The following is a 16332-nucleotide window of genomic DNA, read 5'->3' on the forward strand; positions in this document are numbered from 1 at the left end:
GAAAAGACTATTTTTTGAACTATGACATGTTATATTCATAAAATAAAACTTTAATAACTGCAGTAGCACACAATCTTCAGTCTAGTATAACTTAGCTTTACAGCTTGATTTAATACTCACCACTTCACGATTCCATGTGTGTGGTCTGTCATGTTGCGATAAAAACAATAAATAAAAAGATATAGAATTTGTTACTCATTTGGAGTTTTATTTTATATTGTGTTAGCACTATTTATACAACAATAAACTATAATGTATATGTTTTTACATTTCTATTAGAGTCAGGTTTCTGTTTAAAACTGTCATATCAGTGCAAGAGAACAGGTTTTTTGTTATTATAAAAACATTAGCTTTAACAAAATTCAATTGTATCTCAAAGACTTGAATTCACAGTTTTTGTCACACATAATACACTTTAATAATCACTAAATTATTAATTATTTGTATGTTATTTATCATTCTACAATGCAATAATTTATTTTACATAATAAAAAATTTACATTTCAGTGTAATCCAAGAAACACCATGCTTAAAATATTATGTTACTGCATAAAGTACTCATAACAAATTCTAATACAACATTTTTTTTTCTATATATGCTTGATGATGAAACAATGATTATTATTTTACTCAGAGTTACAAGTTTCATTCTTCTACAGTCATTGTTACCTGAAGGCTCAAAGGGTTAATGTTAGGTACTGTAAGACATGACCCATTTCCTCGGACTTTTGGCTGTTCCATCAGATACAACAAATGCTTCCCATAAAGAGTGTAGGAAGGCCACAACAAATGCACTTCAGCACTTACTATAGCACTTGTTCCTTTGCTGATTACCTAGTGAAACCATACAGATTATAGTTAAAATTATTCCATTTTTTATTTAGACGTAACTAACAATAAACAACTAAAAACAAAATTACAATATATAATTAAATACAACAATATGACTTCAATAAAGTTTCAAATTGTGTCAATAGTAGGAACTATTTTTAATTATCTATTATAATTTGAAATATTACACAAGTGCCAATAATTATATTTAACTGAAAACAATTTTTAAATTCTAGAAATGTTCACACAATCTAAAATCACAGACTTTCTATATTTTTTGTTGACCAAAGTAAAGTAATACTTCATACTGTTGCCTTGTGACTAATATGCAGATAATTTACGGTAACATTAATTTATTCTTTTCCTATAATTTTATAACATTTTATCAACAATTCTCATCTAAGAGTTGAATAATTATGATGTTTTTGAGACTCATAAAAATTTATGTAATAAAAAAGATATTATAGCACAGATAATAACAACAAAAATAAATTATGAAGAGTTTTTCCATATTAGCAGTTTTATGCATTTGTAACAAGGTTATGGATACTGTATGTTAACTGTCTTCAGATCTAACTGGCTGACTTTCTTGGAATGCAAGATGTTGTACACACAAGTTGCAGTCAATAATAGCATTAGTCTAATTAATGATGAAATGAAAAATTATCTTTTCATGTACTTTACTGACTTATTCTTATCAATCGTCTGAAATAATTCTTTCAAGTTATTCAGTTATTTATAACTGTTTCTTTCAGATGAGCTCACTAGAGCTACAGTGTATTTTATATTTATAACTGTTTCTGTAGGCTGAGCTCACTAAAACTATAGTTTATTTTATAACAAACAACTACAGAATATTTTTTATTTAATAATTATTCAGATTTTTTTTATAGGGTGTTCAGCCATAATCACAAAATGAGTTCCATTAACATAAAAGAAACTTATTTGTTCATACAGCATTTACAACAAGAAGCACTATTTTCCAATGACTGCAAGCAAATTTACTAATTTCAAACCACTGTTTTTTTTTTTTTCTTCTCACAAAATTATGAAAACCATGAGTGGGATAAAGAATATACTGCCAACAAAAAATAGTCTACATATGTAATGAAACAATATTTTTATGGATATTTTAAATTGTAGTGAAGCATAATTACTTAATTGTATTACAGATAAAGTGTATTAAGTTATCTCACAAATAACTGAAAACTAAAACTTTATTTGTGCAATTGAAAATAGAAAGGATAAAGGCAAGATGAAACAATTAATTCAGAGAATTTTCTATCTTTCAATATTCTGTGTGAATAAAATTCTATTACAACTGAAAGTTAAATGCATATATACATTACAAAGTAATAACAAATAAACAGGAATACATCTTACCTCGTACACATGAGAAACTTCTGGGCCAATGTCACTTTCTTTATATATACATTACAAAGTAATAACAAATAAACAGGAATACATCTTACCCGTACACATGAGTAACTTCAGGGCCAATGTCACTTTCTTTATATATACATTACAAAGTAATAACAAATAAACAGGGATACATCTTACCTCGTACACATGAGTAACTTCAGGGCCAATGTCACTTTCTTTATATATACATTACAAAGTAATAACAAATAAACAGGAATACATCTTACCTCGTACACATGAGTAACTTCAGGGCCAATGTCACTTTCTTTATATATACATTACAAAGTAATAACAAATAAACAGGAATACATCTTACCTCGTACACATGAGTAACTTCAGGGCCAATGTCACTTTCTTTATATATACATTACAAAGTAATAACAAATAAACAGGAATACATCTTACCTCGTACACATGAGTAACTTCAGGGCCAATGTCACTTTCTTTATATATACATTACAAAGTAATGACAAATAAACAGGAATACATCTTACCTCGTACACATGAGTAACTTCTGGGCCAATGTCACTTTCTTTATATATACATTACAAAGTAATAACAAATAAACAGGAATACATCTTACCTCGTACACATGAGTAACTTCAGGGCCAATGTCACTTTCTTTTCTCATCTTACTTTCAGGTAAAACTTCTGATAAATTGTAAGTCAGGGTTTCAGGAATGGAAATTCTGAATTTTGAAAAAAACATTTATGATATATTTACTGCTTTACAAAAGTTTAAATAAAAATTTATTGATTTCTAGCTATAAATTGCATATTTAAAAGTTTCTTCCATCAGTGATGGCCCTGGTGATGAACCATTGCTCTGCAATACAGTCTCTACTGTTAAATAAGAGGTTTGGGGCAGTATATTGATGTCAATATTGTTCCATTTCACTTTATGTGCCTTTCAAAGCCCATCAACTTCCAAGAGTTCGGTCTGAGCAACTGAATGGCATGAAAATCCATAACAGATGCATCTGGTAATTTAACTGGCCCATCAATGAATGGTATAGAATGATTTTCTCATCTGTGTATAGATCTTGCAGAGGAAATAGCACACTGTTTTAAACATGTAGCTGAATCTTCTGTCCTGATATAGTCATACCTAAGTGCCATTCAATCTGTACAAAGGTGGTACTTCCTCACAGTACAGTTGTGTTGTTACTTTAGCCTGATAAAAACTTTACCTTGATACTTTTGTCAACTCTTCAAATGTCTTAACTGTAACTATGATCTGCAACTATGATAAAAACTATAAAAACTATCACAACATTTACTGTAACAACTCTAAAATGTTGTTTGACCAGCACAATTATAATAATTTGTGTAGGTTTTGTTGCAGCTACTTAAGTAGACATTTGATTTGTCCAATGTGATGACACATACTAGGTACTGTCCACCGTTTTTTAACACTGTCCTCCATTTTGCCACATGATTTGGTAGAAGCTTGTGCATACCACTTTTGTCAGTTTTATTAACCTATTTGTGTGAACTTTATTACTGTATTCCTCTCTTTAAGCAGCCTGAATGCTTAAATAATTCTAAAAAATATATAGGAGGGAGAGTATTGATGAGGAAACAGTTCTTACCTTCAGGTTTTCTTCAGTAGTAACTGCTATTATCCACTAAATATAACCTTTAGTTTACATATTTAATTAGATGACATCATAGTGAGCAAGTACAGTTTATGTGTCATATCAGGAGTGGTGTTGAAGTAATAAGAACAGATAGTTATGTAGTAAAGTCAAAATTCATTAAATATAACTCTAAACCCAGCTGTCTAAAGAGTAAAGCTGATCTATCATTTCTATTCTCTTTAAGTTTTAACTTAAAGTTTAATAGCTTGTTAACCCTAACAAGTAGTTCACTTTAGAATTTAAAAAAATAAAATAAATAAATGTTTACAATTCTGTTATTTTTTGAAAAACCAGCATTACACCTCCATCTTACAAAAACAAATCAAGTATATTTGTTTTGAATTTCACACAAAGCTACACGAGGGCTCTCTGCACTAGCCATCCCTAATTTAACAGTGTAAGACAAGAAGGAAATCAGCTCATCATCACCACCCACTGTCAACTCTTGGGCTTCCTTTCACCAATGAATAGTGAGATTGACCATCACATTATAACAATCCCACAGCTGAAAGGGCAAGCATGTTTGGTGTGACAGGGAATCGAACCTGCGACCCTCAGATTACGAGTCAAGTGCCTTAAGCACCTGGCCATGCTGAGCCTCAAGTATATTATGTTTTTTGTCTCAAAACTAGTTTATTGTTTAATCTGTAAACAAATTCTAATTTTTGAGGTAATCTTGAACTAACAGAATTTGATAAAATGTAAGGGTCATCGATCATGAATAAAGAAAAAAGAACATACATTAGTAAAGTAGTTACAGTAAATATTACCTCCAGGAAAGCTTAGCACTACAACTGAATACACAACTTATTTAATTACAGAAAAGAAAGAGAACAAATATAAGACTGAGCAAAATAATGTAGAAACAGAAATATACAAGATCATAAGTCTGCATGCTGGATACTGAAAACAATATAAACTTTGATTTAAATATATATTTCCTCTTAAAATTAAATTCACAATACAAAATATAATTTACAGTTTAAACAGATATTTTGTCTCTTACAGTAAATAACTGTGCTGTTTCCAAGTTGATCTAATGTGCAACTGGTGTATGTCTTAAACGAAACAAAAATTAACTAAGCACATCAAATTTAGTTTTTTATACTCTATTCTCTAACCAAACAAATTATCTACTTTTCTAACAATGACATTCTTTATCACATGCATTATATGTCATTATAATTTCCTTAACAGTGATGTTTGTCAAACTTGAAATATTCTGATTATACACAATACCAAACTCACCCATGCAAATTTATTTCTACTTCGATTCTGACTGGTAGATGAATGTAAAAAGTGTTGTCTATTAAATCAGCCTCTTCTTCTTTGTTGGTACTGCCAAAATAACCAGTCATGTCAGATTTATACAATACAGTTGGACAATGGTCAGTTAAGAAATTTCATAATTTTTTTCTAATAAAATAATAAAGAGATCAGCTCACAGTACACAACCCATATCATGACAATAACAGCTGTAGCATACAAAGTGCACTAGTGAATACAGCTTTTATAAATTATATATTACATAAAGTTTACTAACTTGCAATAATTAGCCTTCTTTCTTGTTTTTTTAATTAAACCAGGCAATCACTATTTCAACTTAGGATCTATGCTGGTTTATTTAAAGTATTAAAAAAAATAATTCAAATATTTTATTTTTTGTTTCCATTAGAACATGAAACAAAATATTAATGTAAGTAAAAGTAAATTCCTACCTGTTTACTACAGCATTGAATGATAAATCAAAAGCCTTAGACAAGCGCTTAACAGGAGCAAATATTATGATAAATCTTACCTAAAACAAAAGAGAACAAAAATAATTATATACAAGTTTATAATTTAAGAACATAAAACTATGTCATCTATAAAATCGCTTTTAAAGGATCATATTTACAGTTAAAATATTGTTTATTTTGAGGGGAATGGTAAACTTCTCTACCTGTGTTAGAGCAGGCATAGGGTTACCAATGTCACAAACCAGTTGTTTATCTCCATTCTCCGATTCAACAGGACTGCAACTTACAGGAGCATTCTGTAAAATGTAAGATAAAATACACTACCAACTGGTTTTCCATTTAAGATCAGGAAATTCAGTATTTACAAAATGTCGATATCTGATCTTGAAGATGAATGTATGCCAATGTTTTAAAATAAATGATATATTAAAGATCAAGTTACAGATTATATACAAGTCTATTCAGGATTTAACAATCAATGCATTCACTGAAGAACTAAACATGATTAAAGAATATTTTCAGACACGAATTCACTCTAAACAGAACTTTGTATCTTGCTTCTCTGCAACTAATATATATTTATCCCAAATAATGTGTCACCATCCATACGAGACACTTACCCCAGAGAACCACTACATAAAGCACTATATGAGATGTTATTCAAAAATGAATTTTTTCAATTATTGTGTGTAATATTTTATATTATTAATGCACCATCTCCTGTACAAGGATCCCAAAGGCCCACTGTATCAACCACTATATGCGATATTTATCCCAATGGACTGGTTTGTTACCTTCTATATAAAACACCTATACCAAAGGGCCACTGTATCAACCACTATGTAAGATATTTATCCCAACAAACTGATTTGTTACCTTCTATATAAAACACCTATTCCAAAGCTCCACTACATCAACCACTATATGAGACATTTATCCCAACGAACTGATTTGTTACCTTCTATATAAAACACCTATTCCAAAGGACCACTGTATTAACCACTATATGAGACATTTATCCCAACTAATTTGTTACCTTCTATATAAAACACCTATTCCAAAGGACCAGCGTATCAACCACTATATGAGTTATATAGTGTCATCTTTTATACAAAATATTTACCACAAATAACCTCTGCATCAACCACTACATGAGATGTTATCATAAAAGATAAATATACCAATTACTGTACAAAATACACCCCAATTAATTGATATACCAACCATAAATAAGATTGTAACAATAACCAATGTATGTCCTCCGTGGAATTAATGTGTCACATAAAACTAAGTTTTTACACATCAATCATGTAACATATAAATTTACACCAAGAAGTCTGTGCACACTTTTATTCTGTTCATTATGAACTACAGATACATCACTTTTCAGTTTACTTTAAATTGAAATTTTCTTTGCTTCTCATGTTAAAATACTGAAAACTTTACAACTGTTTCAAGACTGTCAAGTATTTGAATCAGATGACCTTCCTCACTTGTGTCAAATAGGAAGTAGAGGCATCTTTAATATCCTAAAATGTAAATATCTGGAAGTAAACCTTTTTCTGTGCATAAACTTTAGTTACTATGAGAAATGTCTGTGCTATTTTTAGCTGAAACTGAGCTACTTCTGTAATTGAATTTCTTAAACAAGTCTTAGAAATTATAATGTAAATAAACTAGAATTCAAAAGAGCCCAATATGTAATACAGACTTGGTTACACTAATGAAATTCATAACGTTTAAACTTAAAAACTTACCGATTTACTCTTGTTAATATTTACATAATTTACACCCTGGGGAATAGTTAGAAAAAGCAATGCTTCAAAAGCATCCTCGCCATCATTGGTTATACTAACATTCAACTCCAGTTTCTCTTTGCTACCAATCAAAAATTGGTCCATGTTCCTGATGAAGAGTAAGTTTAATTACTGCATGGAATATTAAATCCAACTGAATGTAGAAAACAAAACAAAAATACATACTTTAATTTTCTTCATCAGTAATAACACATTTTATCATATAAATAACAGAAGACTGGATTCCATATTTTTAAGTCTCCCTACAACTGATACTCTTTAACCTTCCTAATTAAGAACTTCAATTAACCCTTGAAATGTGACCAGAACATTTGTTGATGAAGTTTGTATGTATGATCTGTCAATAGAAAGCTTCTATTTAGTCAGAATTGTCAGTGAATTAATATTACTACATAAGTTTGATTTAGCTCTATGGGTTGTTATACTAAATTAGATGTTAAATGAGTTAGAGAATCAGATAGTTAAAAATGTCAATTTACTAAATATACGTAATTATTGTATTATTAGTTTACAGTAAGTTAAGGAAGCTAACCTACTCAGTTAGCCAGATATGTAATTATTAACAAAACTTAACACTACAAGTGTTTAAGACTGTGTTATAAGTTTACAGACAGTTAGGACTGACTGACTGACTAGTCAGAGTTCTTAATAGATTTTTACATGAGTTAAGCATAACTTATGCACTTATGTTGGTTTTTTTTTGTACATAAGACTCAGTAAAGGATTATGATTATTTCATCTGAGATTAACTGTTTGAAATATATGCAGAAATTGAAAACTAAAATTTAATCCAGGATTGAGTTGGACTTCAGAAACTATCAAGAATGTAGCAAACATAACTGAAATTGTTATAATTTGTGTAATAAATCAATAAGTTTTTACCAGCTCATGATGAAAGCCTACCGTTTGACAATACTTGATTATATTGCATTTATAACAACATTTAGATAGAACTGTGGCATCTTCAAATCATAAAACATTGTTATTAACATATCTCTAGATGATGCTGACTGCATACCTTGCTGTACTGTAATACAGGAATGCAATATATGTTTTCCACTCATTTAGTTACAAAAAAATGAAATTATGTTGTTTTTCAGAGTTCTCCAGTTGAATGCAGGGGCCTATAAATGATTTAGAAAACTTTCTTATTCAGTTACAGAAAGTTCTGGACAAGGTCAAAGCTGCTAATCCAATTCTACTGAGGCATAATAAAAAAATTGTTAAATTAATGAACTTTATTATTATTGCCTGCAAACCAGATGACAATCGGAAATGGACTCACCATTGTTCTCCAACTTCCCATTGGCCAACTAATCTAACAAGAACTATTTATTGTTTTCTTCATTAGAAATGAAGGGTTTAATGGCATATTTAAAACAGATTTAGAAACCTTACACACAGTTGCATGAGAGTTGATAATAAAGTTTGGATATAAAGTTTTATAGGGATTCATGAGATCTTTCAAAAGATTATGCTGAGAAACTGTACTATACATTTAGCTGCTTGTTTTTTGTAATTTGCAGAAACTTGTCAGTTTCTTTTGTTACTTTATTTATGATTTTAACTTTCACTTTACTCTGGAAGCCATTATGCATCCTAAGCGTGCTTCATTTCAATAGAGTCAGAAGTCTTCTACTTCACTTTTGTTTTAACATTGAAGTAAGTAAACATCATATTGCATTTTTTTAATGTTACAAAGTGAACAGTATATTTGAGGAAGGTTGAAGCTTTGAGAGATAGTTTTAGCATTAATGTGACACTTGAACATCTCTTTGACATATACGCTCATTAACCCTTTGAGCTTTATTACATTGTAGCATATTGTTTATTTGTAACATATCTATCACAACTTATTGGAAGATATACAACAAACTCCAGATCTGAGAACAGCCATTTTTTGGCAGGCCTAACTCTTTGTTGGTTATCCATGAAATATCACATTCTAAGTACTAAATTAATTATTTGTATGATGTCGATAAAACAAAATTAATTATTATTAATACACATACTTATAAATTAACTATATATAATCAGAAGAAAAAAATACTAAGCATGCAGTGTCTAAACAAAATGAAAGAATGTACACTACACTTACGAAATTATGTTGATTTTGAGATCTGGGATGCATACATTATCTTTCCCACAGTTCTTCTGGAAATTAACCTGAAAACAGTTTACTGAACAAATTAATTTAGAAATCTTTAAGCACTTCTTGTTGTTTCTGACTTCTTAGTCTCTTAATAAATGAGAAAACAATTAATCTAATTATTTAATAATTTTACCAAGGCCCTGCAAGCTTCAAATAAGTTATAATTTATTGTGGATGCATATTCAAAAGTACAAGCTTGGTTACTATATACAAGAGAATATAAACGATATTATGAATAAATATATCTTTTCAAAGATATATATACTTCTAAACACATCTAAAATGAATGTACTACAAGATCATCGGTGTACTTAATCCAAATCCTCTTCTTCAGGATTAGTGCCAATGGAAAGGTATGATATTACATAATAATCATATTCCTTGCATTTCTTTGGTTAAAAAAACGAAACAAGTGAAACCTTGCCAAGAATCACAAACAAGCAGTTATGATAAAAATCAAAACCTGTAAAATAGGAAAACATATACAGCCAAAACAAACAAGTCTGGAAGAAGAACAAAAATGTTACAGATAAAATAATACTGTGTTGTATTGTTAATGCAAGAGAACTTTGATCACAGATTGAGTCTGTTCCTGGTGGCTGAAGTAAACTTACTTAACTAATTTGAGAATAAGAAACACTGTCTTGTTGCTCAACCCTTCTGCAACATGGAAAACACTGAAACATTTTTCATGACAATTTGGAATATTTTATTTTGAAGAATAATGAAATATTGTTGGCTCTGTAAGTCAGTTTAACACTCAAGTTACTAACTTGTTTTTACAACATTCACTATTGTGGAAATTCATATGATATCTCACATTGAATAATTGTGTTTTGGGCTGTTGCAACATTTGGTGTGAAAAAAGTAGAAAATTGACGAAATCCATCCTTTTCTGTGCAAAATACAAAAGCAACCCCAGTAGCAATTGGTAGAATAAATTTTACTACAGATAGTATTTCTGTTTATATTGTTTTGTGTGACACATATGCCCCTAGGGGCTCTGTAACTAATAAATCCATAAACCCACAAGTAATTTGGTGCATAAGTTGTTTAGTTTTTTTGTTTTTAATATCCAAATGGTTACACTTGGCAATCATGTTACATATAGTAGCAATAAGTAACATCTCAGAAGGCCTTTGAAAAACAAGTTTAGCAAATGGAAATTAAAAATTACAATGTAAATATGATTTAGAAACCATGTATGCTTTTCTGTAGCTGCCTTCCTGAAAATATCAGAAACAACACTTAAACCCAAAAAGCAGTCACTTATATTATTAAAACACTGATTCATAGTTACTTGTATAAAGAAGAAAATAAAACCCAAACTGAAATGCACACATCGACTGAATTGATCCAGGTTAGTCAGGATTAAATATAGAACTTAATAAGACAACTTTTATATAGGTTATTTAATAGTACCATTTCACCATAAGTTAGATTTGTTTAAACTTTTAAATTAGGAAAGAAACTTGATTTGGGAAGATCAAATTCTAGATTTCAGCATCAGAAATCCATGAACTTACAGCTGGCCCACAGAAAGATGTTATATTAAAAGTATGAGTAGATGTAATGAGTACTGAAAAAACAGCATTTCACACATTACTCTAAAATAAAATGACAACCAAAAGCAAAACAGTTAACTGTCTATTTCTCAAAGTTCCTAGGTGATGAAGCAAAACCAAATCTATATTTGTGCATACCCACCAGGTACCTGTCACAATCAGCAAAAACTTTTCAAAAAAATTGTTATGCAATGTTATCAATCTGTGTGTGAAAAAAATCTTTTTTTTAATATTCTTCTGATTTTATAAGTCAAACAAAAATTTGCTCTTTACATGTGTCATTAATTTCATAAATAGTTCTAATATTTGTCTACAGTTATTAAAAGATGTAAAAACCACTTTTAATCTAAATTTCAGAAGTGTGGAAAAACTTGCCTGGCTAGTCACAGGGTATTTCTGAGTCTGGTTTAGTACTGGCATCAACAATCTTCTTTCACTATTGGTTTCTTTTAGGTCCAAGTACACATCTGCAGTGATTGGAGCCAATTTATCTCTCACTACATCCTATTAGCACATTCAAAAAATTTCTGTGTAAATAATTTACAATTAGGTGAAACGAAATTAAGAAATTGAAAATATTTTTGGAAAGATGTGCACTTTGTCGAGCACCAAACTCATTGTAGTTACCAAATAAAAAATTGGTATTGAATATTAATAAAATATAGTTTTTGTATTCCTCTCTGTAACAATTGATGCACAAAAATACCTCAAATTATTATTTTTTTGTATCAGTAAGTTACAACTCTAAATGCATATCATAGTATTACCATTTGTTAAAGTTAACTGAAATAATCCATATCACACTATAACTACATTACTTAAAACAATATAATCAAGTAAGTTAGTTACAAATTATCAACTTACTAGGGTGTACGTGTATACGCTCTTGCAGTACAGCGAATGAACCTGCAGGTTAACTTCGACAGTCTGCTCACTCGTGCCTTCATCTGTTAAAAAATACATTCTAGGGCCATGTCGATGATTTGCATCCAGTTTCGTGGTGTACAAAAAAACTGTGAATAAGTCGTCAAGACTGTGATATTACAGTTTTTCTGTTGAATTGTTTTTAATTTTTCCATTTCAGTAGTTATCAACTTGAAATGTATATTTGTTATAAACATTTAGTGATTATTAACTCTGTCAATATCCAGCAGTTTGTTATATGTCTATATCAAAAAAAATGTTTAATTATTAAAAACATTTGAACACAGACAAAATACTATTAAGTAACTTTGTACTAATCAGATAATGACATCACTTTTTTCATAACTATTAAGATGTTGTAATCTTCTGAAAACAGAAACATACTAGGAACAAAAAGAGTTGATTTTTGATAACAAAAATTGTTATGGGATTTCCCTTAATGCAAATCTACAAGGTAGTGGATAGACACGATGTTCAAACCCAGATAATTAATACCCACACAGGTTGTGGGGATAGGATGACTATACAATTAATACTTAGTAAAAAAATTGTTTTCATGTTCATGTTATTAATATCTATACATTAAGCTTATAGTGCTCAAAATCTAGTTAGTAATGAAAATAAGAAAAGAGCAAACCCTATAAACAACAAAATCTAACTTCTTACTTTTAGTGTTTTTTTAATTAAGTTACAAATACAATTGTTAAATTGTGACATATAATCTTCTTAAAGAAAAGGTAATAAAGTGTACAAACCAATATTATCTGGTAGTCTGGTCCCATTGTATTCAAAACAAACAGTCAAAACTACACTGAAAATACAATACCAAAATGTTAAAACCTTCCTATAAACTTATCACTTACCTTCAAGTTTTTTTCACTAAAGAAAGATGATTTGAAAATCAACTTATGGAAGTCTCATTATTTTAGAAAAAGAGTATTTACTGTGTCACAACAAGTTGTAATTAGCTTTTCAATTAATTACATTTCAGTTCATGTCTTCATGCTTAGACTGTTGACTTACACAAATATGCCATAGATATAGAGTATAAAATACAAAATATTTAAATAGATTACCTTTTTCTTTCAACATGCACAGTAACAAATTATGATTCTTACCATCTCAAGCAATTTAGATTTTCTTTACATACATTAATGTCATTGAGTGCCACACGTCATTTACAGGTGTCATCTTTTTTATGTATATGACATCTGACGATAATGTTTACCATACCAAATACTCAAACATCTATGAAGTATAAATTTTGGGGTGCTCAATACTATTAAGATATACACAGTATATACAATAGTACATAAGAGTGGACATTTGGTTACTGATACACAATGTCCTTTAACAACATAATTGTTATGTTTAAGAAAATACCACCACCAAAAAAACATCATAATATGCCTTAGCTTTTAATACCACAATCACACTTGACAAACTAATTTATAAGATATTCTCACAAGTTTGGTGTAATATTTTTGGATGTCCAAGATGTCAACTTACCAGGAGACTTTAGAGTCATCCTTTAAGGTACACAATTTCTCTTTCATATCAATGATTTCTCGGTCAAACATTACTTGGGTTGTAACATTGACCACAGGTCGTGATCTATAAAGAAATAGATTCAATATTTAGTGCACTGTGTCAAATATTCAAATAAACATCAACCACCAATAGTTTTATCTGAAAAATTGTTGTCTCTTATGCCATCAAATTAGTTTAGTTATCAGAGTAGAACATGGGTTGGCACTGTAACAGCTCTAGATTTTGTATGAAACATAAGGGTGTGTGAAACACTACATTAGAATATCTATATATATATAAAACTGTGGTATATGTTAAATACTACCCTCTGTGAAATACTGGAGTCTGCAAAACAATGTGTAATACTATAGCATTTGTAAAAAACTTTACTCCATGTAAAGCACTGCATTAGATATACATGAAAGATTATAGTATATAAGAAACATTAATCTGAAATACAATGGTTTATGAAAAACTTTGTTATATATAAAACATTACAGCATCAAATTCCCTTTCACTTTGTTTATGCATAAAGGATGAGAGTTTCAAAGGGCAGTTTTACTTTAAATATATATTCCAGTTTCAAATAAATTATGCAAAACCTGATCAATATTATTTATGTTTAATGCTTTATACAATCATAAGTAAAATGCTGATTGTAACTTATAAGCTGATAGCTAAATATAGACAATTTTCAATAGTTTCATAATCAATATAAAATTAAAGGTCAGTTAAAATGAAACTACATGTGTTATAATAAATATTGCGTCAGTTGGGTCGTGTACTCTCTTTTCCACCCTGTCAAAATAAACTGGATAGCATATACGTTTATATTAACACTTGGGGGTGGGGTGCAGTCTTCTTTAATATATTAGATCTTCTGCAAGTTTTCTAAAGATTCTTTAACATCATCAAAGTTGATAGCAACAGAGTTTACAAAGTTCTGCTGACTCTTCAAACATTGTCTGCTATGTTCTAGACTGATGACCATAATAGCATTCAAATGATACAATGAATTTTAAAACAAAGAATTAAAGTTTTCTGTCACTCTACTATTATCATCCATCAATATTTAGTTCACAAATCCATTAAGAGTAGAGTCAAGTATTTTCGTTGCTTCATTCATTTTTTTTAATATTTTGTGTAGAAACATCAGAGTTACTTTTTCCTTCTTTACGTACACAATCCATTATGTCCACAGAACAGTGGTTGGATCTAATTCTCTATGTTGTGTTACATGTTCTCTGCTCTTTAAAATTTCTTTACATTTCTCAGTGAGTAAACATTTATTCCACAATATTGCATCAATTATTCTCAATCACTTAAAGCTACTTGTTTCACAGTAAATGCACGTCCATCTCCCCTACTATAAAATATTTTTTATTTGTCAACAAGTAAACCTCTAACTTATCCTGTTTTGGTTATATCTTCTTCCATATTTATCCCTTTGTGCATGGAGGGGAGGGTCATAGTGCACAGCAACAAGCCTTTCACAGAGTGTCATTCAACTTGGCACCACGTAAATGACGTTAGAGTTGTCAGATATTCATTTTTACCGTACGTTGCTGATTTAGCAACAGCTTACGGTAGAGAAGAATAAATATCAGAATAAACAGGAATACTGAAAAAATGTACAAAGGTTCTATAGCATATAGGAGTGCAAACTTATGAACTATTAATGTATTATTATTATTATGAACATCATCTTGCACTCCAATTTGTCACATTCTGAGTAAGACTGATGTCATCAATTTACAGAAATGTCTTGAGTAGAAACATTTTTTTAACACAACTAATATTTTGTGTAGAACAACTTAAACATTCTGGTAACAGCTTACCACATTTTCATGTATATATACAGAGTAAGTTCAAAATTATAATCAAATATCAATCTATGCTTGTTTCACAGTAAGTAGATGTCCATCTCACCCCCTGCTGTACCAAATCCTCCTCATTCTTTGAACTTTTCTGTTGTTTGGAGGCAAGTCAGTGTCCATTCCATCTTCTTGGAACATATCTCTTTCCTTCAAAGCTTCTTCTACTTAGTGTAAAAGTTGCCTTTAGCTAGTCTTTCATTTAAATTCTATTCTCTGTAGCCTTTATTATTATTTTTTCATTACTATTATTTAAACTTCCACGTTAAAAATAAATTTCATCTTTCAATATTGTTTCTGGAGATGTTACACAATGTGTCAATCTGATTTATTTTTTATAACATATTTACATATTCACATATTTACAGCTTCTGCTATTTTGAACCACATGCCAAAGATGTAGGACATTGAAACAATCTCCTTAAGGACAAGTTATGTTAGCTATCTACCAGAAACAAACTTAACCTCCTATAGCAAACTCAGATTTTTTTTTTTAAAATAGACACCATACTTTTCCTGAATTGAATATGACTAATCTATGTTCCATTACTTTCTTCCAAAAACTAAATTCAAATCAATGACTTTGCTAGCCCACGATAACATCATGGCAATCCATAACAATAATTTTGGATTTTTTTTGTACTGAAATTAACTTTGAAAAAATAAGAGCTGCACATTGCAAAAGACTAGAACACATGTATTTATGTTTTGCATCGTAATTATCTTAAGACTTTTAGAGTTTCATGAAATAATTCTTACCTAAAAAACACAGCTCTATCAGATTCATAGGCACCCACCAGAAGATCTAAAGAAATAAAATTAGGGTTATAAACAATGG

The 16332-nt window shown here is 29.8% G+C and overlaps 1 protein-coding gene across 1 annotated transcript in view; it reads right to left on the reverse strand.

Annotated features, from left to right (window-relative positions):
• LOC143234323 (integrin alpha-PS2-like) overlaps positions 1-16332 on the reverse strand; it is a 101845-nt gene that overhangs the window by 14023 nt on the left and 71490 nt on the right. The window contains exons 14-25 of the mRNA XM_076471610.1: positions 16254-16299; positions 13600-13704; positions 12846-12901; positions 12031-12179; positions 11542-11670; positions 9548-9615; positions 7390-7537; positions 5836-5928; positions 5612-5691; positions 5142-5231; positions 2837-2942; positions 670-834 (exon numbers count right to left, since the gene is read on the reverse strand). Of these exons, the coding sequence (XP_076327725.1) occupies positions 670-834; positions 2837-2942; positions 5142-5231; positions 5612-5691; positions 5836-5928; positions 7390-7537; positions 9548-9615; positions 11542-11670; positions 12031-12179; positions 12846-12901; positions 13600-13704; positions 16254-16299 (1235 nt within the window). The remainder of the gene's footprint in view (positions 1-669; positions 835-2836; positions 2943-5141; positions 5232-5611; positions 5692-5835; positions 5929-7389; positions 7538-9547; positions 9616-11541; positions 11671-12030; positions 12180-12845; positions 12902-13599; positions 13705-16253; positions 16300-16332) is intronic.

This window comes from Tachypleus tridentatus, chromosome 12, assembly GCF_004210375.1.
Source record: "Tachypleus tridentatus isolate NWPU-2018 chromosome 12, ASM421037v1, whole genome shotgun sequence".
Classification (NCBI taxonomy): domain Eukaryota; kingdom Metazoa; phylum Arthropoda; class Merostomata; order Xiphosura; family Limulidae; genus Tachypleus; species Tachypleus tridentatus.